Raw genomic sequence first — 22,535 nt, 5'->3', positions numbered from 1 at the left:
AATGATCGTGCTAAATGTAAATGATCTAATCATCCCAATTAAAGGCTGAGGTTTTCATATTAGCTAAAATAGCAAGACCTGTCTATAAGAAACCCATTAGAAATATTAAAAGATACATATTTTGAAAGTAGAAGATTTGGAACAAATCTATTATGCTAACACAAATCAAGAGAAAGCTGAATTGGCTAAATTAATACCAGACAAATAGATTTCAGAGTTAAAAAGTATTACCTGGAATAAAGAGGGTAATTTTATAACGATAAATGGGTGAAATCATTGAGAGAACATAACATTCCTAAACATTTTCACCCAATAACAGACTTTCAGAATAACTGAAGGTTTAGTGGAGTATGACAAGACTGCCTTGTTAAGTTCCAGAGACACTGTAGGTTACCACTTTCTACTTCGATTTGAGTAGCTGGAACCATAACTAGTTTGTTTTTATCTCGCTGCTATATTTTGGATAGTGTATTAGTTTTCTATTGGACCCTAACAATTACCACAAAGATAGGGGCTTAAACGATACCCATTTATAGCTCACAGTTCTGTGTATCAGATGTTGGAGCATGGCCTGGCTGCCTTCTCTGCTCCAGATCCCAAAGGCTGTTTTTATTTGGAAGCTGTAGAGCAGAATCTGCTTCCAAGCTCATTCAGATTGTTGGCGCAGTTCAGTTCCTTGGAGCTGTAGGACTGAGTTACTGTGTTCTAGTTGGCTGTCAGCCACTTAGGCTCCTAAAGAATACTCACATTTCTCCCACATACCCCCTCCATCTCAAAATGAGCAACATAGAGTCTTGACAGCTGAAATGGGATTACTCACACTTCGGATCTCTTTCTCCAAGTAGAGACCGCTTTCCTTTCATGGGGTCGTCTAATTGAGTCCATCCAGGATGATCTCCCTTTCTTAAAGTCAGCTGTGCCATATAACATTCCCCATCATCAGAGTGACCCTCCCATCCTCCGTGCAGGCCCCTCCCACACTCAGGAGGAGGCTGTTTGTGTTTGATTAAATAACCGAGTGCCATGGCCTAGCTTTACCCACACGTAAGGCTAACCATCACACCATACAGTTTACCCATGTGAAGTGTGTAACTCAGTGGTTTTTAGTATAGTCACAGTTATGCAACCAACACTATAATCAATTTAACAACATTTTTATCATCCCTCAAAGAAACCTTGGGCTTATTAGCAATCACGGCTTGTTAAGCCCCCAACTACCCTTGTCAGCCCCAGGCAACTACTAATCTTGATATCTTTATGGATTTACCTATTCTGAACATTTTATATAAATTGAGTCATATAATTGCTTTTTTTTTTTTTTTTGACTGGCTTCTTTCACATTGCAAAATGTTTTCAAGGTTTATCTATGTTGTGGCATGGAGCAGTACTTCAGTTCTTTTTATTACCAAATAATGTTCCATTGAATGAATATACCACATTCTGTTTATTCATTTGTCACTTGAAAAACTTTTGGGTATTTCCAATTTTTGGCTTTTCAAGTAATGCTTCTATGAATATTCCAGTGCAAGTTTATGTGGCTGGACATATTTTCATTACTTTGGGAATGGAATATCTGGGTCAGATGAAAACTATGTTTAACCTTTTGGGGAACTGCCTGACTGTTTCAAAGCTGTTACATCATTTTACATTTCCACCGTCAGTGCATGAGGGTTACAATTACTCTACATTTTTGCCAACACTGCTTATTTCACATCATTTTGATTATAGTCATCCTTGAGAGCGTGAAGTGGTATCTCATTGTGGTTTTGATTTGCAATTATCTGGTGGCTAATGACATAGAGCATGTTTTCATGTGTTTATTTATTAGCTATTAGTATTTCTTGTTTTGAGAACTCCTCTCAGATTCTTGCCCATTGTCTAAGTAGGGTATTTGTCTTTTTATCATTGTAAGGGTTCTTTATATATTCTGAATAGAAGTCCCTTATCAAAGATTGATTTGCAAATATTTTCTCCTTGTCTGGGCTGTCTTTTCACTTTCTTGATAGTGTCCTTTGAAGCACAAAAGTTTTAAACTTTGATGATACCTGTTTTTTCTATTATTTCTTATGCTGTTGGCGTCAAGCCTGTGAAATCATGTATAATAAAAGATTGTAAAGATTTTCACCTATATTTTCTCTTTAGGCTTTAATAGTTTTAGATCTTTCTTTTTAGGTCTTTAATCCGTTTTAAGTAAATTCTCTGTATTCTGTTGTATATATATATTTTACTGATTATAGATCAAATTTTTCAATTTGGTGATTTTTGATGGTATCCTGGACTTTGTGATTTTTTTGTAGCTTGCTCAGTTTTGTTCTGTTTCTTTTAGTGTGTTGGACTTTATTCTGGCGTGCAGCTATGTTACTTCAAAAATTGTTTTTAAGGTTTGTTACGGTCTGTACATAGCAGCCGAAAGTTCAGTGCCAGTTTGTTTGCACTACGATGACAGTGCCTTCCGTGGTCTCCTCACCGTGCTCTTTGTATTAAGAGGTCTCCACTCTGACTAGTGGGAATTCAGGTTCTTCCCAGGCCTGTGTGAGTTCCTGGCATGGTTTCACTTACTGTTTTCTGGTGGTTCTTCCTCCAGCTTCATGGAGTTTCACACTGTTTCGTTCATTATTCAACAAAAGATTCAACGGGACCCCTTGGTAAATTGCTGTGTGCAGCTCTCTTGTCTAGTATTTTGCCCCACAAAGTCTAGCCACCTTGGCCTCCTTGAAATTTGATCTTTGTTTCCTCAACTAAATGAGATCTCTAGTCTTTGGGCTTCCTCCCTGGGCTGCATCCTCAAATCTGCCTCCAGGTAGCAAGTCAGGACAGTCATATTTTGTTTTCTTTTTTAGGGATGCCATTCCTGAGCTGCCTATTATATTTGAAAGGAGTTGTTTTATATATTTTGTTGAGTTTTCTTGTTGTTTACACTAGAGGTCAATTCTCACAGTGGTTAAAACTTCATGGGCAGGAGTGTCTTCTGTGTGTTTTTATTTACCGTGACTCTTCTGTAAGCAGCGTAAAAGTCTTGCTTTTATTGTTTAAATCTAGTCTGATAATTTCTGTCTTTTATCAAACTGTTTAGTCAATTTAGATTTAATATTTTGGTATTATTGAGTTAGTCCTACCATCACAGTATTGGTTTTTAAAATTTTCTTTATTTTTTTCTCTGTTGTTTGTTCCTCCTTTTGCCTTTTTTTGGGATTAATTGAGTGTTTTAAAGTCCATTTTAATTACTTTTATTGGATTTTTAGCTATACCTCTTTTGTGTTTTTTTTAGTGACTGCTGTAGTGGTTGTAATAGTCATCTTTATCTTATCACAGTCTACCTTGAATCAATATTATACTACTTCATGTATAAGGTAAGAATATTACCAAAGTGTAATTCCATTTGCTCTTTTCTTGTCCTTTGTGTAATTATTGCCATATATTTTACTTCTATATATGTTAGTAACCACACATTGTTTTTTGCTTTAAGAAGACAATTTTCTTATAAAGAAATTATGATAAAAAATCTTTTTATTTACCCATGTACTGTTCATTTTCTGTGATCTTCATTTTTTCCTATTGATCTGAATTTCCTTTTGCTATATTTCTTTAGCTTGATAAACTTAATGTTTTTGAATACTGTGTTGCTCAATTGTGGCTGTAAATTATCTTTCACATATCTGAAAAAAATTTATTGCGTATGTGTATGTCTTCATATTTGAAGGATATGTTTACTGGTAATGGCATTCTAAGTTGACAGATACATTTTTTCAGTAATTTGAAGATTTAATTTCCTTTTCTGCTGGCTTACACTTTCTTGTAAGAATTCCTCTGTCAGTTTTATTGTTTCACTTTTGAAAGCAATATGTCTTTTTCCTCCCTCTGATGTTTTTAAATGTATTTTTTTCTTACTTTTTGGATGTCAGTAATTTTAGTTTGGACCTGAATATCATTTTCCTTTTTTTGAACTGTGATGATGAATTCTATGGCCTTTTTTACTCTAAAGATGTTTTTCATCATGTTTGTTCAGTTTTCTGCCATTATCTCTTCAAATATTGCATCTGTCTCATTGTGTTGCTCTCTTCTTCTCTAAGAGTTTGCTTCACTTATGCTAGGCTTTTTCACTATGTTCCTACCTTTTCTTACTGTCTTGTCTGTAGTTTATATCCTTGCATCTCTTTGATCTATATTTTGATTCACTAATTCTTTCTTTAGATGTTCCCAGTTTCCTCTTAAACCTCTGTTGTAATTATTTATTATTATTTAACATAGTACCCCAAGCTCACTGTATTCAGACAGTGTTACTCATGATTCTGCATCATTCACTTTGCTGAATTCTGCTGGGCCGTTCTTTTGCCGGTCTCTCCTGGTTTCCCTCTTGTGGCTACAGTGACCTGGCAGCTTGACTGCTTTTGGATGATCTCAGAATCCTTTACTCACATGTCTGGTGGTTTGAGCTGTCTGGTTGGTCTAAGAAGCCTCAGTTGCAAATGGTTGTTCTCTGCTGCATTTGACCCACCATCCCCCCTCAAGTGTAGACTGGGCTGCTATACATGGCATATTTAGAATAGATTCCAAGAAGGAGAGAGCAGAGTGCATATGCCTCTTGAAGCGTAAGCTCGAAATTTCCATTCCATTACTTCTGCATTCTACTGTTCTGAAAAAGTCTTGATGCTAATCCATATTCAGAAAGGTGGAAAAAAATCCTACTTTTTGGATGAGAGTAAGGATAAACTTGTGTTATGAATGTTGTACATACAGGGATGGCAAGAATTTGTGTAAATTATTTTTTCAGCTCATCTAGTTAGTTCTAACTATTTTGTTTGTTTGTTTTTATTGACATATAACTCATATGTCATAAAGCCCTTCATTTTAAAGTGTATAATTCAATGGTTTTTAATATAATCAGTAGGTGTGCAAAAAGCTATCACCATCATGTAATTCCAGAACACTTTAATTACCTCAAAACAAAACTCCATGTCCTTTAACAGCCACTACCTAGGGTCATCCTTCCCTCCAGCACCTGAAAACCATCAATCTACTTTCTTTCTTTGTGTATTTGTCTATACTGGACATTTCATTTAAATGCAGCTATGTAATATGTGACCTTTAGTGTCTGACTTCTTTTGCTTAGCATACATTTTTAAGATTCATCCATGTTATAGCATGTATCAATTCTTTACTTCTTTTTATGGCTGATTAATATTAAATTGCACATACTCATACCTCATCAGTTGATGGAACTTCAGCTTATTTCTACTCTTTTGCTGTTATGAATAATGCTCCTGTGAACAGTTGTATGTAAGTTTTTGCGTGAATATGTTTTAAGTTCTAGAAGTTGAATTTTTAGTTAAATGATAAATCTATACTTAACCTTTTTGAGGAATTGCCAGACTTTTTTCTAGAGCTACTGCACCATTTTACGTTACCACTAGCAGTGTATGAGGGATCTAATTACTGACCTCACCAACACTGGTTAATGTCAGTCATTTTCATTATTACCTTTCTGGTTGGTGGGAAGTGGTAGCTCATTGTGGTTTTGTTTTGTGTTTCCCTTATGACTAGTGATGTTTTTTTCATGTGCTTATTAGCTACTCATATACCATCTATGGAAAATATCTACTGAAATTCTTTGCTCCTTTTTAAGCTGAGGGTTATTTTTAAAAATTGTAGAATTGTTAAAGTTATTTATGTGTTCTGAGTGATAGACCCTTGTCAGAGATACGATTCTCAAGTATTTTCTCCTGTTCTGTGGGTTGTCTCTTCACTTTCTTGATGGTGTCCTTTGAGGCACAGATTTTTTTTTATTTTGATGAGGTCCAGTAGATCCATTTTTTTCTGTAAGTTGCTTAAGCTTTTGGTGTTATGTTAAGAAACTGTTGTCTAATCCAAAGTCATGAAGGTTTACAGCTATATTTTCTTCTAATATTCTTATTTCCCCATTTAAAGTTTATGGCACCCTTGTTGAATATCACTTGACTGTAGATGTGTGATATTATTTCTGAACCTAGTTCTGTTTCCATTGGTCTGTATGTCTGTCCTTATGACAATAGCACACTGGTTTCATTACTGTAATTTTGGAGTAGGTTTTGGAATTGAGAAGTGTCACTATTCTAACTTTGTTCTTCTTTGTCAAGATTGTTTTGCCTAATTTGTGTCCTCTGTATCTCCATATGAATTTTAGAAACTGTTTATCTTTTCCTGTTGGAATTTGATATTGTATTGAATTTGTAGATCAATTGTGATAGGTTGCTTAATATTAAGTCTTCCAATCCATGAATATAGGATGTCTTTTCATTAATTTCTTTCAACAATGTTTCATAGTTCTCCATGTACAAGCCTTTCTTTGGTTAAATGTATTCCTAAGTATTTTATCCTTTCTGATACTATTGTTGTTGTTTTCTTAATTTCATTTTCAAATGGTTAATTGTAAGTGTATAAAGTACAATAAAACTGATTTATCTACAAGTGATCTTTTATCCTATAACATTTCTGAACACATTTATTAGCTTAGATAATTTTTTTGTGGATTCTTTAGTTTTCTATCTGTAAGAATATGTCATCTGCAAATAGAGTTGTTTACTTCTTTTTAAATCTGGATTTCTTTTTTTTACCTAATTGCTTTGTCCAGAACCTTCAGTGAAATGTTGAATAGACAAGTGAGGACATTTGTGCCTTATTCCTGATCTTAAAGGGATAATGTTCAGTCTTTCACTGTTAAATATGATATTAGCTATGGATTTTTCATACATGCTCTTTATCAGGTGAAGGCAATTCTCTGCTATCTCTAGTACGTTGAGTAGTTTCCATCTATTGAGATGATCATGTGATGCTCCCCCTTTATTTCTCTATTAGTATGGTGTGTTACTTGATTGATTTTCATATGTTTAAACAATCTTGTATTCGTGGGGTAAATTCTACTTTGTCATGGTGTATAATCCTGTTTATAGTCTAGTGAATTCTATTTGCTAGTATTTTGTGGAGGATTTTTGCACCTATAATCATAAGAAATACTGATTTGTCAACTTTTCTTGTGATAATTTGTCTTATTTTTGTATTAGGTTAATACTGGCCTCATAGAATGAGTTGGGAAGTCTTCCCTTTGCTTCTCTGTTTTGAAAATGTTTGTGAATAATTGTTATTAATTCTCCTTTAGCCATCTGGTAGAATTCATGAGTTAAGCCATCTGATCTTGGGCTATACTTTTCTGGCACTTCGTTGTTTACTAACTCAGTCTCCTTATTATAGCCTATTCATAGTTTCTATTTTTCCTTGAGTACATTTTGTTAGTGTCTTTCTAAGAATCTATCCCTTTCATCTAGGCTATCTAATTTATTGGCACCATTGTTCCCCCATTATATATATATATTATATAATTATATATTATACTGTAATATAATACTATATTATAGTATTTCCTTATAATCTTTTTTCCTATCTTTGTCAGTAGTATGTTTCATGTTTCATTCTTAATTTTAATGATTTGTGCCTTCTCTCATATTTCTTTATCAGTCTAGCTAATGGTTTCTTGATTTTGTTGAACATGTATTACAAAGAACAATTTGTAGTTGGCTTTACAGACTTTATTGTTTTCCTACTCTATATTTTATTTATTTTCACTCTAATTTTTAAATTTCCTTTCTTCTTCCTGCTTTGAGTTCAATTTTATGTTTATTTTTTAGTTTGCTAAGGTTCAAAGTTAGGATGATATGAGATATATTTTTCTTTTTCAATGTTGGCTTTACAGCTGTAAGTTTCTCTTAGTATTTTTTTGTTGCATCCTGTAAATTTTGTTATGTTATGTTTCATTTTAGTTTCCATGAATGTAATTTATTATTTTCCTATGATTTGTTCTTTGACTCCTTGGTTTGTGTTGGAATGTGTTGCTTAATTTCCACAGTTTGTTATTTTCCCCAATTTTTCTGTTATTGACTTCTAATTTTATTCAGTGTGGTTAGAGAACATGCTTTTAATGACTTCAGTCCTTTTAAATTTATTGAGGTTTCTTTTATGACCTAGTATATAGCCTTTCCTAAAGAATTTTTTTGTGCACTTGAGAAGAATGTATATTCTGCTACTGTTATGTAGATTCTTCTGTTTATGTCTGTTTGGTCCAGTTGGTTTATAGAGTTGTCCATATCTTCTATTCCCTTGCTGATTGTCTAGTTCTATTCATTACTGAAAATGAAGTATTGAAGTCTCCAACTATTATTGTTGAATTCTGCATTTCTTTTTAAAATTTCTGTCAGTGTTTGTTTCATGTATTTTGAGGCTCTGTTGTTAGGTACAGGTATGTTTATAATTTTCATATCTTCCTGATGGATTTTCATTTTTTTCATTATAAAATGTCCCTCTCTAGTAACATTTAAAAAGTCTATGTGATACTAGTATAGCCACTCCAACTTTCTTATGTTTGTATTTATATGCTATATCTTTTTTTAATCTATTCATTTCCAATTTATTTGTATCTTTAGGTGTGTCTCCTATAGAGGATACATAGTTAGGTCTTAGTCTTTTATCTAATCTGTCTCCTCTGCCTTTTAATTGAATTGTTTGATCCATTCACACTTAATGTTATTTTTGATGTAATTGGGTTTTTATGTGTCATTTTGCTTTTTTCCCTATATATCCCGTGATTTTTTTGTTATTCCACTCTTCATTTATTCATTTTTTTTTGCAGTAAGTGAACATTTTCTAATGTAGCACTTTAATTTTTAATGATTTTTTAATTATATTTTTTGAGTTATTTTCTTAGTGGTTACTCAGGGTTTACCATATACATCTTAAGTTATTAAAATATGCTTCAGATTTATACTAATTTAATTCCAGTGAGATGAAATAATGTTACTCATATTGGTCTATTCTTTTTCTTCCGTTTTTGTGATATTGTTATATATATTACATTGGTATTTATGTATGTATATATGTATGTGTGTATATATATAAACTGAATTTCTTTGCTGTACATTTGAAATTAATTCAACATTGTAAATCAAGTATATCAGTTAAAAAAAAGACCTAAATATAAGACTGGAAAATGTAAAAGTCCTAGAAGAAAACATGGGCAGAACACTCTTTGACACAAATTATAGCAATATTATTAAGGCTCTGTGTGCTAAGGGAAAGAAAACAAAAGCAAACATAAACAAATGGGACCTAATTAAACTTAAAAGCTTATGCACAGCAAAGAGAACCATTAACAGAAAAAAAGACAACTTACTGAATGAAAGAAAGTATTTGCAAGTGATATGAACATTAAGGGGTTAATACCGAAAATATATAAAGAACTCATACAACTGAATATCCAAAATAAATAAATAAATAAAAATGATTAAAAATGGACACAAGACCTGAATAGACATTTTTTCCAAAGAAGACATACAGATGGCCAACAGGCACATGAAAAGATGCTTGATCATCAGAAATGCAAATAAAAACCACAATGAACAAATACTGGCAAGGACATTGAGAAAAGGAACGTTAGCACACTGTTGTTGGGAACGTAACTTGGTGCAGCCACTATGGAAACAGTATGGAGGTTCCTCAAAAAACTAAAAATAGAGCTACCATATGACCCATCAATTCCACTCCTGGGTATATAACCAAAGAAAACCACTAATTCAAAAAGATCGTGCACCCTAAAGTTCATAGCAGCATTATTTATAATAGCCAAGATATGAAGCAACCTAAGTGTCCATCAGCAGATGAATGGATAAAGAAGGAGTTGTATATATGTACAGTGAAACATTACTTAACTATAAAAAAGAATGAAATCTTCCCATTTGCAACAACATTGGTGGACCTGTAAAGTATTATGCTTAAAAGACAAATACTATGTTATTACTTATGTGTGGAATCTAAAAAATGAAACAAATGAATATAATGAAACAGAAACAGACTTCCAGGTACAGAGAACAAACTAGTGGTTACCAGGGGAGAGAGGGAATGGGGGAGGAGGAAGGAAGAGGTAGAGGATTAAGAGGTATAACCTACTATGTACAGAATAAATAAGGTATAAGGATCTATTGTACAGCACAGGGAATATAGCTAATATTTTATAACTTTAAATGAAGTGTAATCTATAAAACTATTGAATCACTATGTTGTACACCTGAAACTAATATAATATTGTAAATCAACTATATTTCAATAAAGTGAGGTAAAAAATGGAAAAAAAGAGAATACAACTGAGAATGAATGATACAAAGGAGCAAAAAAATGAGATAAAACAAGAAAAGAATCAAAATATATATACATATTGTTTACTGTGTTTTATAATGACATAATTATTGTTACGTGGTTTTTTTTTTTTATTTTATGGATTTGAATTACTGTCTGGGGTCATGCGCTTTCCCCTTGAAGAGCTTCCTTTAGTAGTTCTTGTAAGGTGTGTCTGCTGGCAATGAATTCTTTCAATTTTGTTTACCTGTTAATGTCTTTGTTTCACTTTAGTTTTTGAAAAGCAGCTTTGTTGGGTAGAAAGTTTTTGGTTAACAGTTTTTCTTTGAGAACTTTGAATATATGAACCACTGCCTACTGCCCTCCATTTTTCCCGATTAAAGGCCAGTTAATAATCTTATTGGGCTTTTTGTAAGTGAGAAGTCATTTTCTCTTGATGCCTTCAAGATTTTCTACTTGTCTTTGTCCTTTATTGCTTAATGTGTCAATCTCTTTATTTTTACTGTACTTCGAGTTAAGCTTCTTGGATGTGTAGATGAACATTTTAATCATTTTCAGAAATTATTTCTTCAAATAAATTTTAACCTTCTTTCTCTCTTTCCTGTCCTTCCAACACTCCCATTATACATAGGTTAGTGCACTTAATGGTGTCCCATGTTTAACTGAGGCTCTGTTAATTTTTCTTCATTCTTTATTCTCTCTGTACTTTAACTTACATGATTTCTATTGATTTCTCTTCAGATTTGCTAATTCTTCTGCCAGTTCAAATTTACTTTAGAATCCTAGTGTATTTTTTATTTCAGTCATTGTACTATTTTTTTATTTTGATCATTGTACTATTCTACTTTGTAATTTTCATTATTTCTTTTTTATACTTTCTGTATTTTTATTGATATTCTCTTTTTGATGAGACATTGTCATCATACCTACTTTTACTTCCTGAAACACAATTTTATCTTTTTTTTCCTGCTTTTAATTATTCTGAATATTTTTGTCTTCTAATTGTCCTTTCGGTCCAATTCTTGGAGTGTCAATTCTCATTTTTATTATCTCCCTCTTTCTTTTTTCTAATTCTCTTTTATGATGCTTTGTAATTTTTCATTTTGAGGTTTTATTCAGTAAGTGATTTTTTTCCCTATATCAGAGGTTTGCAAACCAAGTCCTGCAGGCCAAACCTGGTCCACTGCCTATTTCTGTAAATAAAGTTTTATTGCATTACAGCTATTACTGGCTGTTTGTGTATTGTGTATGGTTGCTTTTGCACTACAATGGCAGAGGTGGTACTTATGAAGAGATTGTATGGTCTGCAAAGCCTAAAATATGTACTATCTAGCACTTTACAGAATAGGGTTTTCCCAGTCTCTGTTCTGTGGCATATATGCGTGTCCTCAGCTGTGAAGTATTTCAAATGGGCCATTTACTTCTGCTTTTGCAAGGTGTATGAGGTTTTCCTTGTTCACAGAACAGATTTTAACATTAATGTTTGATGTCAGGCTTTCTCCAGCATATAGACAATGTGAATTTCAACCCAACTTGTATTGTTGGCACAAGCTTTAAGTTCTCACAAGTGCCTTTTGTCTTTCATACACATACCCCTGTGGACTTAAGGTTTTTTCCTGCTTATTTGGGCTTGTGATGTATTTTAGTATCTTTCTCACAGAAAGGGGCTGCAATTGAAGGGTTTAAGTGTCATAAATATGGCTCAGTTTAGCTGTCTTACTTGAGTATGCCAGAGATTCTATCTCCTGGCCTTGCTGGGTTTTGAAACCCATGCCTAGCTCTTGCTTGGCAATCCCCATGTATAGTAAAGTTCTGTCATCAGCTCAGACTTCTCTTTAACATTCTTATTTTGAATCGCTGATTTATTTTTAGCAATGATAATTGCCTTTTCTTTTAAAGGACTATGTTTTGGGGAAAGTTTTGGGTAAAATTTAGCCTTGATTTTCTGTGTATTTAAAAAAATTTTATTGAGAATGCCAAGCAGATGTATTTTTTAAACATTTTACATCTGTTTTAGAGAGCACATATTTTTCAAAACCATATACTTTATTTGCATATCAAATGCTGAGTTTTTCTTTTCTTTCTTTCTTTTTATTTCTGTTTGTATATACATAGATGAGGAGCCATCTGGGCTGTTTTTAAAACGTAAACAAAACAGTGTGGATGGCTTCTCTTTAGTTTTATTCATGTTCCAGAATCAGGTTGTTATTAGAACCTTTCAAGTCACAGTGTATCCTGGAAGAAGTATTAGATACGAGCTTACATTACCTGTTGATCCACCACCTTGATGGTAGTGGGGCATAAAACATCATCCTAAGCTAATAGTGTATCCTTTTCTTGCTGTGTTTGGTACAGCCTTTAGCCTGGGTCTTGCTTTCTATAACATGACTTTTCCTTTGCCATTGCTGCTGAACTAGTTATCTGCTGCAACAATGACCTTTTTTTTTTTTTTTTCTTGCAAAATTTGCTGGTAATTATGTCTAGATTATTTCAACTTGCTGAGTGGTATAATCATTACATGGAACATTAGACTTCCTGTATCATACGTTCTAGCAGCTGTGTGGAAGCACACCTGTGATATGCTTCTTGAGGGCACCTTGGCCCAGAACTGCTTTCAGAACTTCTCACTTTCAGGAAGGTTACAGCTGAGTGGCATTATGCCAGGAGTCCTCTTTTACTTCTCAGAGGTACAATAGATTACTATTTTTCTAGCTTTATTTGTGTAGTTGTCATCATACCCGAATTCCCCTTGTTGTTGGCAAGTTTTCTTATTATTTCAGCAGTAATCTGTGAGGAGGATATTAGATGAGATTGCTAAATTTTAGTCATTTTATTCAGAAGTTAAGACATTTGTGTTTTCTGATTTAAAAAATGTAGCCAGGGGTTTCATAAAATACTTACAGTCACCCATCTTTTATTTTGACTTTTTCAGATAAAGTTTTACATATAGTGAGCTCTTAATAAATTTTGTTTTTACTTCAGTGAATTAACCTTCATGGTTTCACATAAAATTTTCTATGCAACAATAACTTAAAATTTTAAAAATAAGGTTAAAAATTAAAGTTATTATTTTTTCTTACTATACAAGTAATATGAATTTACTGTAGAAAATTGATGATGCAGAAAATCTTACTAAACTAAGAGAACCATCATTAACTTTTCCATAGGCATACTCATACATTTAAAAGCAAAATTGTGATCATTCTAAATGTGATGTTTTGAATCCTTATTTTGCTCAATTTATTACAAATATTTTTCTTCTTATTAAAATTTCTCCTAGCTGTTTCATAATTTAAAGTTTGACAACTATATTGTAATTTTCTCAATTTCATGAGGATTATTTAACATTTTTCCATGATGACTGCATGTCATTTCTATACTGTTGCAATAGAGGTATGCCTCTGAAAATTTCTGTAAGATATAGGTATTTGTTTTTTACTGTTTTTCTTTACTCTTTGATGTTAACTCATGTTAATGACCTTATGCTAGTCTCTTGGGATTCCCATCTCACGTTCAAATTTTCCACGTACAATAGTTATGAGATTTACTGTCTTCTTTTGATTCATACATCCTGATTGTGCATTTGGTTCTGCATTGATTAGATGTGTGACTTCGGGTAGTTGTTTAATCCAAGCCTCCTGATCTTAGAAATGGCCCTAAAAATAGTACCTTCCACACCAAATTGTTGTGAGGATTAAGTTATATAATTCATGGATACAATTTGGAACACTGTCTAACAATGGGGTAGTATTTATAGTATTTTAAAAACTGACGCACTGTGTAAACTGACGAAGCAGGATACATGTCAGCCACAAACAACTGAAATCCACCGAACATTGGCTTTCTGCCCTGAGCCGGAGAGAGCTCAGTGAATTGCTGTCTTAGTTATAATAATGGTAAAAATGATTATGAAAGTGATAGTGATGATGTTTGGATAAGTTACCAAACTAGGTCAATATTACACTTCAAATAGGCGTGAGCTTTCTTATATGGACTATATCTTTCTTCTGAAAAAAATTTTTTCTTCTGTAATTTTTAAAATATGAAAATATATTAAATCTCATATTATGAAGACATAAGATAATCTCATGCTTCAAATCTGTTTCTGTTTAGTTGACATTCAAATAGAATTTCAGTTAAGGCTTGACGCTTTTCTTGCCTAAAGAAGATGAACATTTCTTTGAATTAATTTAAAAGTGCTGTTTGTTAATTGTACACTTACGTATTTTCTTGAAGTGAGAACTTAACACTTTTCTATATTTATTGATCTTTTTTATTATGTAACTACAAAATGCAGTTTAACATTATCAAAGCTATATTTTTCATTCTTGTGTTTACTTAATAGACATAATAGTCACATGAATCTTTAAGGAATACGTTAAAAGGTTTTCCTCTTAAGCTGTAATTTTATGTTTCACTTTAACCTCTATGTTTCATGGCTCATAAGGCAAAATTTCACCACAGAATTTATTGTACATATTTCCTGTATTAATATTTTGAGGCACATACTAAAAAGAGAAACTAGGGAAATGCCCTTTGGAGTTTGCTACCATTCGTATTTTTAAAATAAATTCTTTGTCTTGGTAGCAGCCATACTTGATATTGTTATGTAGACATTTTTAACTTTTTTTTTTTTTTTTTTTTTTTTTTACTGTTTTCCTCAGCTTGTCAGTGTAATGGACATAGCACTTGCATCAATAATAATGTGTGCGAACAGTGTAAAAATCTCACCACAGGAAAGCAGTGCCAAGACTGCATGCCAGGCTATTATGGAGATCCAACCAACGGGGGACAGTGTACAGGTAATTCTCTTTTCTTTCACTTCCGTGTATTTTTACAACAGAAAAGAAAACTGAGTAAGATATGCCTCTTGTGGAAAATGTATTTTGCTAACGAAGATTTTTTCCATTAAGTCTCAGTATTTGGGGAAGGTAATATATATTTATGAGGGACTATGTGAACTCTAAAACTTTTGTGATCTACTAGCTTTAAGAAAATCTTACTTTTTCTTATTTCAAAATGACTACCGACTTACTATAGGAAGTTTATCAAATGCAGATAAATTAAAATTAAAACATTACCTGTAATCTCACTATTTAAAAATTATCACTGCTGATAGTTTTTTTTTAATAATAGTAAATTTTTGTTTTACTTTAGAAATAAGAAATAAGGTTTTGTGTATGCTTTTCATCAGGTAAGATTTTTGGGGGAGGGGCAAGGTGGTATTACAGTATCATGTTTAAGAGGATGGGTTTGGAATCAGCCCTCAGCTGAAATTCCAGCTGTACCACTGTTTAAATGTATGGCTTTGGATAATCACTTAACCTCTCCGTGTTTTATTTTTCTCATACATAAAAGGGAGATGATAATACTTTATTGGATTGTTGTAAAGATCAAATGGGATCATATGTAATAAGGGCACATATAATAGGAATTGAAATACAGTAAAAGAGCATTGTAAGTGCTAACTATTATCATCTCATTGTTTGGCCATAAAATCTTTCTTTTCTCTATTTTCTTCTCTATCTTGCTGTATTTCAAAGTAAGAGACACTCTGCCAGAGTTCAGTGGGTGTCCTGTGTGATTCAGTGGGTTTGTAGTTGTACTTCTTGGTGCATTTGTGGGAGAGGGTGAGCTGTGAGTCTCTCTGCTCTGCCTTCTTGGCACCTTTCTTTGAATCCTGTGTATAGAGGATGCAGCACTGTGTGTAGGAGGAACCTGGTATATGGTGGGCCCAACTATAAGTTACACAGGGTTTTTCTATTGCATAGAAGGTTTGTGTGCCTAACCCCCTTGTTGTTCAAGGGTCAACTGTACATTGTGTAGGTGCTATAGTAGTGTTATGGAGAAGCTGAATTGTAGAGTCAAGGACAAAGATATTAATTCTGATGAGAGGATCTGGGTAGGCCTTTGAGAGCTAAGGGCAATTTGCAAGTTCAGTTTTATGTGATAATCATTAGTTGCATGATTTTTATTATAACTTATTCTAAATGTAAGAAACTAAGCTGAATGTTATTAGTCTTAAAAATATTTTATCTTTATATGTATTTTTTTGTTTAACTATTTGTTAAAAAGATGTACTATAAGAAAAAAGCTCTCTATATAAAATATTCAGATGTTTAAAAAAGTGCAGTCTTGTATAACTAATAGTTTTCTTCATCTAGGTCTTACTCTTTTTGGTTAGTTTATTTCAAGATGTTTAATGGCTTTGGTTGATGTTATGAATGAATTCTTTTCCTTTAATGTTGCATTCATACCTGATTTTAGTAAAATCCAATTTTATATTTATTAATTTATGTCTTTTTAGTTCATTGTATTTTTTTTTTAGGTTCTTAAATAGTATACTTATCTGATTTTATTTCTATGTTTTTTACTTTTAATAGTGATAAAGAAACTTTTGTTTTCTAGTTTGGGGGAAAAAGAGTTCTTTCAACATAGTGACAGTTCTATTTTTGCCTTTGCTTCTTATTAGCAGAACTTATGTTTTTCTTTTTAGCATATTATTGATGATCTGTCCATAGCAGACTTTTATAGAAATATGTAAAACTCTAGTAAACACACTAGGCTATGAGACACATATTCTCTGAGACTTGATGGTAGTGAAAAAGAAGATGAATTAACTCTTCTTTCCCTCTACTAGGATGGGAGTTTTAAAAATTGTAAACCTTTCTTACCTACTGCAGATTGTTCATAGAAGCTGAAAGTTAATAACCAAATGAACTTGAGCATTTCTTAAAATAAATGAAAGAAGTTTAATTTTCTCGAACTGGGAGCATTGACCTGAATAATCTACAAATCAGAGAAATGAAAATCTCTTGATATGGAAACCTTGTTTCCATTAATTATTTTAACACAAGGTTAAAAGTTTGTATTTTCTGAGTATACATTCTCACCCTGTGTGGCAGAGAAAAGGCAGTCTGAGATTTTAAATATTTCAAAGACAGAGGTCATTAAATGAATATTATGTAATTATATGTAGATATTTAGTATATGATATAGTCATGAATTTATACTTTGATCCAGGAGTCCCTTAAAAGGACATTTTAATATAAATTTAAGAAACAAGCCTTTTAAAATCATGTAGCGCTGCCTGTTTCAAGTGTATGATTAAAAAACAGTCTTCATTGCATAGCTTTTATGATGTTTTAAGCTAGTTTCTCTTTTCTCTAAACCAACTTTTTGAAACGCTTCGTTATCCTTGGTAGAAGTGTTCCTCTAACATCAAATGCTCAGTAACCCTAAGTTTTCTCTATCTATTCCATCTTTTCAAGCTCTTTCCAACCTTTTTGTTCTCATAAAAGGAATTTTAAGGGCGAGAACGGAGTTTACGGAAACTGGCCCTGACATTGTCAGGTGTGTTAGAATGACCTCTGATCGTGGGTTGTTAGAAGATGAAGTTTACTGCTCTTTTCTCATAGACGCCTTTTAAAAGAACTGTCTATGGTCTGAGTCTCATGAAACTGCTAGAGATGTTCGTCACTGAACTTTCACTTGCTGGGAAACTTTTCCATGCATGGCTTACTTTGGCACCTCCCACACGATCTCCCTTCTCCTTTTTATTTGCACAGTGATGCTTTTGTGCGTTCTATGGGTTTTCCATATTTTTTGTTAAAATTTATTCCTCAGTATTTTATATTTTTCATAACAAGTACAAATAAGATTTTATATCCTTTACCTTGTTATTGTTAGAGGGCTATTGACTTCTGTATATTAATTTTTAAAATGTATTACTTTACTGAATTCCTTATCATTTTAATTTGTTTTAACATGGATTCTCTAGGATTTCTAGGCATGCTATCATTTCATTTATAAATGAAGATAGTTTCACTTTTTTTCTAGTTGTTATACATCAGTTAATTTTTCACTTATAATTACATTGGCTAATGTCTCTAATACAGTGTTAATAGTACTAGAGATATTGGGCAGTCTTGCCTTGTTCTTGATCTTAATGGAAGCAATGTTTCCATTGTTTTCTTAGTAAGCAAGACACTGGCTCTTATGTGTATGTGTGTATAATCATGCTGAGAAAGTATCCTTCAGTTAGTTTCATTATATGTTTTATCAGGAATAGGCATTGACTTCTGCCAAAGACTTTTCAGCATCTGTGGAGACAACCATATTTTTTTCTTTTTAGATTTGTTAATCTATTGTGTTAATGACTTTCTTAATAATGAATCAACGTTGTAATCCTAGTGCTTATATTTAAGTGTGAACTTATATTACTGAATACATTTTTATCACTGATGTTTTCAGGTTAGTTTCAGCTGTCAAACAGTTATAAAAGCACATATTTGAAATTTAACAAGCATATATGGTCAAGAATGTTACATGTTACCTATATGTGCATAAGTTCATCCACACACAAATACATATTTTCTATCAAGAAGTTAAAAGAATCCCAGAATATAATTCCTTACTACTTATTAGATGTATGAATGTGGACAAGTTTTTTTCATTTCTTTGAAGCTGTTCCTCTATCAGATGAATATAATACATACGGTGTAAAGATTAAATAGGTAATGCATGTGAAAATACTTCAGAAATAGTACAGTCATATACAGTTGCAAAATATTGTTCTTATAATTAACATCCTTCGTATCTTGTATTTTTAACAATACTCAACAACTTTTTTCAGATGATTTGATTCATTGATTAATAACTATTCAAAGCATTCTTTAAAAATAATCTCATTGCAAACAATGCAGATTTATAAAGAGATATCAAAAAATTCAATAAATTGGAATTTAAGAATTTGAACTTGAGGCAAGTAGTAATTTTTGGTGGTAGACTGAATATGGGAAAAAACACCTGGTACTTTATTTGGTATTAATATTTGCTTTGTGGATAGATTCTAATAATATGTGTCATTTTTGCCTCATCTATATAGGGTGTTAATATTTTGCCCTATTATTTTAGATACGTGAAAACTTCAAATTGAAGAAATATAGTATAAGGACTCAAATTTAGAGGGTTTTTAAAATTTTAATGATAGTCATTATGGGTATTCAAGAAATTTATCTTGCTAGAGTAAAAAAATGAAATATGACTAAAGTTATTTTATCAAAGCTAAACTGAAGATATTAAAAATACCATGCCAGAAGAGTTGGGTTGAAATATTTTTTGGTCAGAATCTTTCAAATTTTTAACTATATTCTGTCAAAAAAAAATTCCAAACCTTGTTTGTTTTAAATGAGATTTTAGTTTTTAACATTCAATCAGAATTTAAAACTGTCAAATTATGTGACTCCAGCTTTGTGATTATAGATCTGGGATTGGCCATTTTTTTTCCCTATAACGGGTCAGAGAGTAAATATTTTGTTTTTTTGTGGCCCAGGTATGATTGTTGCTGTTGCTGCTGCCTTGTCCTGCTCCTCCTCTTTTTCTTCCAGCTTTTCCTCCTCCTCCATCTTCACAGTCCTTTGAAAATGTAAAAACCATTCTTAGCTTATGGGACATCCAAAAATAGGCAATGAGGACTTGGCCTCACAGATATAGTTCACTGACCCTTAGAACAGATGGTTAGAGTTTCTTCTTATGTTTGAATATGTTACATGGCTTTGGATTATAAAATATAAATCTTATAGCCCTCTTGGCACTTTATGTAAATCCTTGGAACAGTACCAGTTACTTCATGGTTCAGTCCTTAAGTTCTAGATTTTTGTTGACACTCATTTTCATCAGAATAGTTCTAAATTAGTGCCTTTCACCCAAAAGCATTCAACAAATCCAGGAACAGTGGCTGAATAATTGAGCTTTACTGTACTTTATTTATTGGGGAAAGAATCATTTTTAGTTTTTCATTTGGTGTTTGTTTAGGCAAGTCGAGTTTGCCCAGTATCCTGAGTAGACAGTGTAATCTCCGTAAGTGAAATGACCTATTTTAAATTATGAGAACTATCATTTTTCCAATAGAAAAAAAAGTCATACTCTCAACAACAGGTCAATACATGGCAATAGTTGTAATTTTTGAGTTTTTAGTGAGAAAAATCATATTGCTAAGATATTATTGATATCAGCATTTCATATTTATTTATAGTGAAAAGAAGCAGCTATGCTGTCTCCTCTTTTCATAAGCCACATATGATGAAAATTTGGGTTTAGAGCTGTAAATAAAAAGAATTAGGTTTGAAGAATAAAATTTTAATAAGTCATGTGGCTATTTGAACATTTGCCTTTGCCAGAATTATTCCTATGTTTGAAACCTAATGTGTAACATATCTACTAAATACCAAGTATTAATTATGCTGAAAGTATACAAAGGAAAGTAAATGGATGCAATCTCCTAACTCCCAGATGTTGTTGTTTATGTGTTTGACAGATAGCAATGGTGTAGCAATGAAAGGACCTGGGCACACAGACTGACTTTGAAACAAGTATTACCACTGACTCCTTTTTGGTTTCATGTTTCTAAACCATAGTCTTTATATACAACTCGTTTGAATAACTCTTATAGCATTTTTTTTTTCTGTCCTTATTGTTTAGTTTTTGTTATAAGTTGATATTGCAACTTCATATTATAGGGGAACAGAAGTATCATATAACCATGTAATGTTCCTCTAGGCTATAAAATCATCATCATATAAAATTTGCCAAACAAAAAGCCACCATATGATGATTTTATAGGTGCTTATTCAGCATAAAAAGATAACCTCAAATGCTGACGACAGAATAATTTCAACACTGTCATGAAGTATAAATTTTTAACAATTGAGTTTAAAATACATTTGTGTCATTTTAGCCTGAAGTTCAGCACCACAAGGGAATTCTCTCAAAATGAGTTTACATTAAAAGGTGTTTTAAAATAATTTTTTTCTGTCTCAGAAATTATTAAAGCTACTATACAATGATAATTCTTTGAAGAAACTCTGCAAGTGTAACTATTACCTAGTTCTGCCATAAAGGATAAATAAAAGGTTTTCCCAAGTTTTTAAATATTAAAGTGTATCATTTGTTTTTCTAGTGAAGTTTTGAATACATGATAGTATTAATATGAAACTGCAAGTTAATATTAAAAGATACCATGGTATATTCATGAAGTTACAGTTATTAATATGTGAGTCCCTTTATTGCTCATGATAATTTCGTTTATTCCTTGCATTTCTACACCTTATCATTCATTTCTGTAATTCTCTTGTATTGTGTTTCCATAGTTAATTATACAAACTTAAGGGAAAATTATGCTAATTTATTTAAATATTCTTTGTGAAAAAAAATTCACTTCTATGTAGAAATCTCTTCTAGGAAAAAACATATGGTTCTAAACATAATTCCTATGGATATATAGTGGTATATGTATTTACTTTAATTAGTGGTATATATTTTTAATACAAATAATCATAAACAGTTAATGGGAAGCTTAGAATTCTATTTTGATCTAAGCCAGTGATTCATTAGCTTATTTTTAAATGTGTATGAAAGTCAGGAAAAGGCCACCTCATTTCATTTTTATCACTAGGATGGTTTAACTAGCTGGTGATGTGCAGGAACATAGTAGTTCTTATGAGAGGTTTTTGAAAGGGCTAATGACATGATCAGCCTTATCTCTATAGAATTTGTCTCAGGATTGGAGAATGGGTTGTATACGTACTGAAGTCAGAAAGATCAGTTGTGTGATTGTATTGGTGTCAGTAATAGAACCGAGTGACAGGGCTTGAATGCTGGCTATCACAATAGAAAGGAGGGTCAGATACTAGAAAGACTGCATAGAGTAACTAGAACTTACTAGCTGATTCAGTGTTGGGCACAGTAAAGTGTGGGGTTCATGTACTAAATAATTGAAATGCTAGTCTTTAACAAAAGAATGCAAAGTAAGAAAATGAAATGAGTTCATATGAACCCAATTGACTGCGTGTAATTATTATACTATGGAATGTTTCAGGTAGTATTCTGAAATACTAAAACTGAGAATGATCTCAGAAGTTTAAAAGGTTGATTTTAGGGCAAATAAACATGCCTTTTTACAAAATGCATAACTATATTTTTATTGTTGGCAATGATAATAATAGGAGAAGTAATGGCTGCATTTATTAAGTGCTTGATATGTGTTAGGAATATAAAATACATTATCTCATTTAATTCTTACGTAAGTCCTGACTGCTCCTTTCTCCTTTTGAAAATGAAACTAAAGCTAGAGAGTTTACATAAATTACCCAAGGTTATGTAGCAGGTGATCATAGAGGTATGTTTTGAAACTGAGCTATTTGACTCCAAAGATCTTGTGCTCTTTGAAACTCATTTCATTAAGCAGATGGACCAAATTAGAAATGCCAAAAAATCCAGAGAAGGATGAGATAAATACTTGGATCCACACTAGACTTCAGGACACCCCAAAGGTTTAAAGAGTTTTACAAAATTTTTAAATAAGTGCACCTACTTCCCTT

The 22,535-nt window shown here is 32.3% G+C and overlaps 1 protein-coding gene across 4 annotated transcripts in view; it reads left to right on the top strand.

The window, feature by feature from the left end:
• The window catches only part of ATRNL1 (attractin like 1), a 631,157-nt gene that overhangs the window by 172,141 nt on the left and 436,481 nt on the right, over nucleotides 1-22,535 (top strand). For all 4 annotated transcript variants that reach the window (XM_074373561.1, XM_010969913.3, XM_074373562.1 and 1 more), the window contains exon 19: nucleotides 14,820-14,957. In XM_074373561.1, the coding sequence (XP_074229662.1) occupies nucleotides 14,820-14,957 (138 nt within the window). The remainder of the gene's footprint in view (nucleotides 1-14,819; nucleotides 14,958-22,535) is intronic.

Source organism: Camelus bactrianus, chromosome 11 (assembly GCF_048773025.1).
Source record: "Camelus bactrianus isolate YW-2024 breed Bactrian camel chromosome 11, ASM4877302v1, whole genome shotgun sequence".
Taxonomy (NCBI): Eukaryota; Metazoa; Chordata; class Mammalia; order Artiodactyla; family Camelidae; genus Camelus; species Camelus bactrianus.
The sequence above is the reverse complement of the archived record's forward strand: the minus strand, read 5'-3'. Positions and strand labels throughout refer to the sequence as shown.